The sequence below is a fragment of the Pezoporus wallicus genome, unplaced genomic scaffold (assembly GCF_028554395.1).
Source record: "Pezoporus wallicus isolate ANWC-B61680 ecotype Strahan unplaced genomic scaffold, APGP_CSIRO_Pwel_v1 contig_14717, whole genome shotgun sequence".
NCBI lineage: Eukaryota > Metazoa > Chordata > Aves > Psittaciformes > Psittacidae > Pezoporus > Pezoporus wallicus.
The window spans coordinates 6,090-12,930 of NW_026635044.1; the positions used below are offsets into that span (position 1 = coordinate 6,090).

General features: G+C 66.0%; 1 protein-coding gene across 1 annotated transcript; it reads right to left on the reverse strand.

The window, feature by feature from the left end:
- Nucleotides 1-249: 249 nt before the first annotated feature.
- LOC130594440 (serine/arginine repetitive matrix protein 2-like) lies at nt 250-6,011 on the reverse strand. Its single transcript, XM_057400327.1, has 11 exons — nt 5,694-6,011; nt 4,784-4,879; nt 4,554-4,709; nt 3,911-3,988; nt 3,736-3,789; nt 3,598-3,630; nt 3,424-3,474; nt 2,985-3,080; nt 2,791-2,890; nt 315-2,681; nt 250-267 (listed from the first exon to the last, which is right to left on the reverse strand). The coding sequence occupies exons 1-11, from the start codon at nt 5,939-5,941 to the stop codon at nt 250-252; spliced, it is 3,297 nt and encodes a 1,098-aa protein (XP_057256310.1). The 5' UTR covers nt 5,942-6,011.
- Nucleotides 6,012-6,841: the final 830 nt, after the last annotated feature.

Sequence of the window (6,841 nt, forward strand, 5' to 3'; positions counted from 1 at the left end):
GTCGTACTGGTGACACCGGGACTGGTGAGCACACTGGTCGTACTGGTGGCGCTGGTTGCAGAGAGACGGCTCAGCACACTGGTGACACTGGGACCACTGAAGACACTGCTTGCACTGGTGACGCTGCTGGCCATGGTGGTGACGGTACCGCAGGCGGCACTGGTGGCACTGGGGCTGACAGCCGCGCACCTGATGCCCCCATCCACAGTGGTGATGGTGACAGAGCCTTTGGTGGCCGTGGTGGTGGCACTAGCGACCGCGGTGGCGCTGGCACCCGTGGGGCCACCAGGGGCCTTGGTGGTTGCAGGGCCCACGGCGGTGGCCACGGTAACACCGATGCCCGCATCCATGGTGGCCTTGGTGGTTGCACTGGCGCTGGCAGCCGCGGCGGTGGTGACCCCGGTGACAGCATCCATGGTGGCCTTGGAGGTGGCCACAGCGGTGGTGCCCACGGTGGTGGCACTGGCACTGGCAGCCATAGCGGTAGCCACAGCGGTGGCCTTGGTGGTGGTGACACTGGCGACATCCATGGTGGTGACGCTGGTGATGGCGTCGGCAGCGGCCTTGGTGGTGGCACTGGAGCTGGCGGCTGTGACACTGTTGGTGGCCATGGCGGTGGCCGTGACGGCACTGCAAGTGGCCTTGGTGACGGTGACGCCGGTGCCGCTGTCCACGGTGGCCTTGGAGGCGGCTCCAATGGCGCTGCCACTGCTCATGGTGTCCACAGCAGCCTTAGGGGTGGTGATGCCGGTGCTGCTGTCCACGGTGCCCTTGGCGGCCCCGGCGTCCGTAGCGGTGGCCTTGGTGCCGGTGCCAGTGTCCACAGTGGCTTTAACAGCCGCCGCGACAGTGCCCCCACCATTGATGCCCATGGTGCCACCGGCGGGAGCCATTGCCATCACCTTGTGCCCAGCCAGGAGCCGGTGCCCGTGGGGGGGTGGCAGCGCCGATGCCGCCACTGGTGACGAGGGCAGCCCCAGGCGCGCCGCCGGCAGCAGCTTGGCCGTCAGGGCCCTGGGTAAGCCCGGTGGGGGCGGCGGGGGTGTCCCCAGCTTGTTGGGGGTACCAGGAGACAGCTTGGGGGTGGCCGTTGGCTTGAGGGTGCTCGGTGGTGGCGGCGGTGGTGGCGGTGCCCGGGTGACGGCCGGTGCTGCGGGGCTCGGCGCCGCTTTGGGTGCTACGGGCTTCGCTTCGGGCTTCGGGGTGCTCACCGGTGCCACTACGGGCATGGCCTTGGGTAGAGCTGGGGAGACCGGGGTCACCGGCGTGGCTGCTTTGGCCTCGGGGGTGCCTTTGGTCTCTGCAGCCTTGGGGGGGGTCACTGGTGCCGCCGCTGCAGGGGTCGCCTTGGGGCTGGGCTGCGCTGCTGCCACTGGAGCCGGTTTGGTGTCGCCGGTGCCTGCTTTTGCCTCCGGCTGCGGCTTCCCTTCGCCTTGCACCTCACTGCCCCCTCCCTCGGTGCCGGGGGGTGCCGGCTGCGCAGGGCCCCCCCCGATAGGCACCCACTTGGGTGCAGCCGCTTTGGCCTCCCCTGCTTGTGGGGCTGCGGGGGGAGCGGTGGCTGCCTTGGCTAAGCCGGGAGGGGGCTGCGGTGCTGCCGGGTGCAGCTCGGCGATGGGCACCCACTTGGGGCGCGCGGGGGGGGGCGCCGGGGAGGGGGGCTTGGGTTTGGGGGGGGACACGGCGGTGGTGGCCTGGGGCTGGGAAGTGGGTGCCGGAGCCGGGGGGGAGCGCGTGGAGCTGCGGCGGCGGCGCTGCCGGGATGGGGAGCGGGAGGCGGCGCGGGCCCGCTTGATGCCGCGGGGCGGGGTGGACGGGGAGCGCCCGCGCCGGGACCTGCCGGAGGAATCGGAGCGGGAGCGGCGGCGGCGGCGTCGCCGGGGCAGGGGGGAGGAACCGGAGCGGCTGCGGGAGGTGGAGCGGCGTCGGGAGCGGGAGCGTCGGCGCGTGCCGGAGCGGGAGCGGCGTCGGGAGCGGGAGCGGGCCCATCGGGAGCGGGACCAGGCGCGGGGGGAGCGGGAGCGGCGTCGCGGGGCCGGGGAGCGGGATCGGGAGCGCGGCAGGGGCCAGCGGATGGGGCTGGTGGAGTTGGGGCGCCAGAGCGGGGTGCGGGAGCGGGAGCGGCGGCGGCGGGAGGAGCGGGAGCGGCGGCGGCGGGAGGAGCGGGAGGAAGGGGGGGTGCGGGAGCGGCGGCGGGAGCGGGATCGGCGGCGGGAGGAGCGCGAGGGGGGGGTGCGGGAGCGGCGTCGGGATCGGGAGCGGGAACGGCGGGCGCGGGAGCGCTTGGAGGAGGAGGAGGAGGAAGGGGGGGGCGGCGCGGGGGGGGTCAGGGAGCGGTCACGGCGCGATGACGTCACGGCCGAGGGGGGGCTCTTGGCGCGGCGGGGGGGGGGGGATGGAGAGGGGGAGGGGGACGGGGGGGCGCGGCGCTGGGGGATAACTGGGGGCGGGGACGGGGTTGGGGAGGCGGCGGGGGGCGGCTGGGGGGGGGCGGTTGCGGTTGGTGTGGGTGCCGTTGGTGTCGGTTCGGTTGCGGCTGCGGGGGCTGCGGTTGGTGCTGGTGCTGGTGTTGGTGATGGGGGGGTCGCTGCCGGTGCCGCCGGGGGGGGGCTCACAACCGGCGCCGGTGCCTGGGGCTCCTCGATGGGGACATCGGGGGCGAGCGACGGCGCTGGCAGCTCCTATGGCAAACACAGAGAAGGCGGGGGGGTGTCAATGGGGGCGGGTACAGAGAGGAAGGGGGGGCCCCCCCCACGCACACGGTCCCGCCGCGCCCCCCCCGGGGCTCACCTCCGGTGCAGGGGCCGGGCCCGGTGGTGCCGGTGCCGGGGCTGGGACCGGCCCCGGCTCTTCGGTGTCTTGGTGGGTGGCGGCGGTGACGCTGCGGGACCTGCGGGGGGGTGCGGGGGGGGGTAAGGTGGGGGGGGGGTAACAAGGTGGGGGGGCGGGGGCGGGGTATAGAGAAGGGAGGGATTGGGACTTACCGGCTGCGGGAGGAGGCGGAGGAGGAGGAGGAGGCAGCAGGGGAGGAAGAGGGGCCCTCGCGGCGGCTCTTCTGAGAGGCCGATTCGCTGGTGGATCTGGGGGGGGCAGCGGGGGGGTCAGTGGGGGGGGGAAACGGGGAGGGAGTGAGGGCCCACAAGTTGGAGGGGGGGGGCAAGGTGGGAGGGTAAAAGGGGGGTTGGGGGGCAGGGAGGGGCACAAAGGGGGGGTGGGGGGGTAAAGCGGGGTAAATGGGGGGTTGGGGGTTACAGTGGGGTTCATGGGGTCATTGGGGGCACACAAAGAGGATATGGGGTGGACAAGGTGGAGGATAATGTGGGTAGGGGTCACAAGGTGGATCTGGGAGGGACCCGTTGTTCGGGGTCAATGTAGGGTCAATGGGGAGCTTGGGGTTTTGGGGGGGGGGTACACAACTCTCACCTCTTCCGCTTCTTCTCTTTGGCCTTGTGCTTGCTTTTGGGGCTGGGAGAGCTGGGAGGGGGATATTGACACCATCAGTGACATTACCACAGCACCCCCAAAGCCAATTTCCCACTCCCCATACCCCCCCCCCCCCCCCAGATTCCCTAAATCCCATAGGAACCCCCCCCTCACCGGTGCTTCCGCTTCTTGGCCTCCGATTCAGACCTAGGAATGGGAAAAGGGGGGGGGGGGTCATGGGGTAAATGAGGGGCTGCCCCGTAGCAACCCTGCCCCATAGCGGCTCTGCCCCATAGAGGCTCTGCACCCCACCTGTGCTTCTTCTTCTTGGAGCTCTTCTTCCTCTCCCCAGAGCGACTGGCAGACCTGGAGAGGGGGTGATAACGATGAGACCCCACCTTGCAACCCATAATAACCCACCCTGCGTGCCATAATAAGCACCTGCATCTCTTAACAGACTCCTACACCCCATAATAACCCCCCTGACCTGCCCCGATCCTTCTTCTTCTTCTTCTTCTTCTGCTTAGGTGAGGGCGAGCGGGAGCTGGATGAGTCCCTCACAGCACTGGGGGGGGGGAGGCACAGCACCAGTGGGGGTCAGGGGGGGTTTGGGGACGCCCCCCAGCAGAAAGTGACACCCAAAACCCCCCAGTGTACCCCAACACCCCCCATATCTCCCCTAAACGCCATACTTTAGACTCCAAAGGGGGTTTACGGGGGTTTAAACCCCCCAAACCACTCCCTGAAAACCAACGCCCCCCTAAAGCCCCCAAAACCCACCTTGTGCCCCCTCACTCTTCTGTACCCCAAAATCCCCCGGATCTCCCCTAAAGCCCATACTCCAGACTCCAAAACTCGCTTAACCCCCCGCAAAACCACCTTCTGAACCCCCAAACGCCCATAAAGCCCCCCAAACCCACCCTCTGCCCCAAAACCCCCCAAAGTCCCCTCAATCCAACCCCCTGATCCCCCAAATCCCCTTCCAAACCCTTCTGAACCCCAACCCCCCCCAATTCCCCCGAGCCCACAAATCCCTTTCCAAACCCTACTGAACCCCATCCCCCCTCTTTGCTGCCCCAAATCCCCCCACCGCCAGCCCCCAAACCCCGTGACTCCCCCCCAGTGCTCACGGGGCCGGGTTGGGGGGCTCGGGGGGGGCCTCCTTGGCGCGGCGGCTGGGGTCGAAGGAGCTGCCGTCCACATAGGTGTCACTGATGCCGAAGGCCGCCCGGAGCCGCTCGTTCTTCTTCTCGTTGGCCTCAGCCAGCTGATGGGTCTCTGTCACCCTATAAAGTGGGGGGGGTTAATGGGGTGTTTATGGGGTCTGGGGGGGGGTAAGGGGGAGTTCGGGAGGGCTCACGTTGGTTTCTGCTCGGGTTCCCCCAAAGCCACGTCCTTCTCCAGCAGCATCATGCGGAACGTGGCCACCTTCTCCTGGATCTCGCCCTCGGCGTAGCTGGGGGGGGGGGGGGGCAAAAAGGGGGGGATTGAGAGAAAAGGGGGTTTTAGGGGTGGGAAGGGGGTTTGGGGGCACAAAGGGGGTGTTACAGGGTTGCAAGGGGGGTGTTTGGGGGTTCCAAATGGGAGCTGGGGGGTACCGGGGGGGGGGGGGCGGAGATTCGGGGGCTCAGAGAGGGGCTTTGGGGTATTTCGGGCGTCGCAGAGGTGCATTTTGGGGTCCAAAAGGGAGGGTTTGGGGACTCAAGAGGTGAGTTCTGGGTCTCAGAGATATGTTTCGGGGCATAAACGGGCAGTTTTGGTGACTCAGAGCTGTGTTATGGGGTTCCCATAGGTGTACATGGGGGGTTCAGAGATGTATTTTGAGGGTTCTAGGGACGTTTTGGGGGTCCCATAGGAGTACATGGAGGTCCCACAGGTGTCTATAGGGCTCCCATAGCTGTCCATAGGGGTCCCCGCTGCTCACCCCTGCTCCTCCATGAGCTTGGACAGCTCCAGGCAATTCAGAGCTGTATTTAGGGGTGTTCAGGGGGTCCCATTAATGCCTATACGGCTCCCATAGGTGTCCATAGGGCTCCCATAGGTATCCACAGGGCTCCCGGAGCCATGCTCACCCCTGCTGCTCCATGAGCTCGGTCAGCTCCAGGCATTTCAGAGCTGTATTTAGGGGTGTTTAGGGCCTCACAGAGCTGTATTTAGGGGCTCCCACAGGTGTCCATAGGGCTCCCATAGGTGTCTATAGGACTCCCTCCCATAGGTATCTATAGGGCGGGCTCCCATAGGCGTCTACAGGCTCTCGGAGCCATGCTCACCCCTGCTCCTCCATGAGCTCGGTCAGCTCCAGGCATTTCAGCTCCACCTTCCTCTTGCGCTGGTGGTCCAGGATGTCGGGGTTGGGCCTCTTGGCCAGCCCGGCCTCCAGCCTGCGCAGCTCCTCCTCGCCGGGGGGGGGCTCGGCGCCGCCGCCCCCCTTCTTGTGCCGCAGGGCCGAGAGGTTGCGCTGGACGTAGCCGTTGGTGCCGCTGCCCCGCGGCGTGGGCAGCCCGATCCCATTGTACATGGCGGGCGCCGCGCCAAGGGCCTGCAGGGGGGCGCGTCAGGGACCCCCCCGCCCCCCTCTGTGCGCACCCTCTGTACCCCCCTTATCCCCCCTCTAAACCCCCTGTCATACCCCCCTCTATAACCCTCATGAAACCCCTGCTTTAGATCCCCTCTCTGTACCCCCATCTATACTCCCTTTATGCCCCCCTTTTACTCCTCTCTATATGCCCCCTTTATACTCCCCTCTATGCTCCCCTTCCATACTCCCTCTATATCCCTCCTATACCCCCCTTTATATCCCTCTACGAAGCCCTTTTACCTCCCTCTACACCTTTATACCCCCCTCTATGCACCCCTCTTACCCCATTCTATACCCCCCTTTATATTCCCCTCTATGCACCCCTTCCATACTCCCTTTATATCCCCCCTATACCCTCTTTATACGCCCCTTTATATCCCCTTTCATACCCATCTCTATGCACCCCTTTTACCCCTCTCTATACCCCCCTTTATACTCCCCTCTATGCACCCCTTCCACAATCCCTTTATATTCCCCTCTACACCACTCTTTATACCCCCCTCTACGCACCCCTTTTACCCCCTCTATACCCACCTATGCACCCTCTCCACCCCCCTTTTCTACACCCCCTATATACCCCCCTTTACTCACCCTCTCTATACCCCCTTTCATATCCCCCCTTCATTCGCCCTCTCTATATCCCCCTTTACACTTTCTCTATCCATCTCCTATACCCTTTCATGCTCCCCCCTATACCCCTCTTTACAGCCCCATAGCCCTCTCCACGCACCCCTTCTATACTTCTCTTTATACCCCCCTCTACACCCCCCATTCACGCCCTACACTCCACCTCTATTCACCCCCTCTATACCCCCCCGTGCCCTCAACAATGTTCCCCGT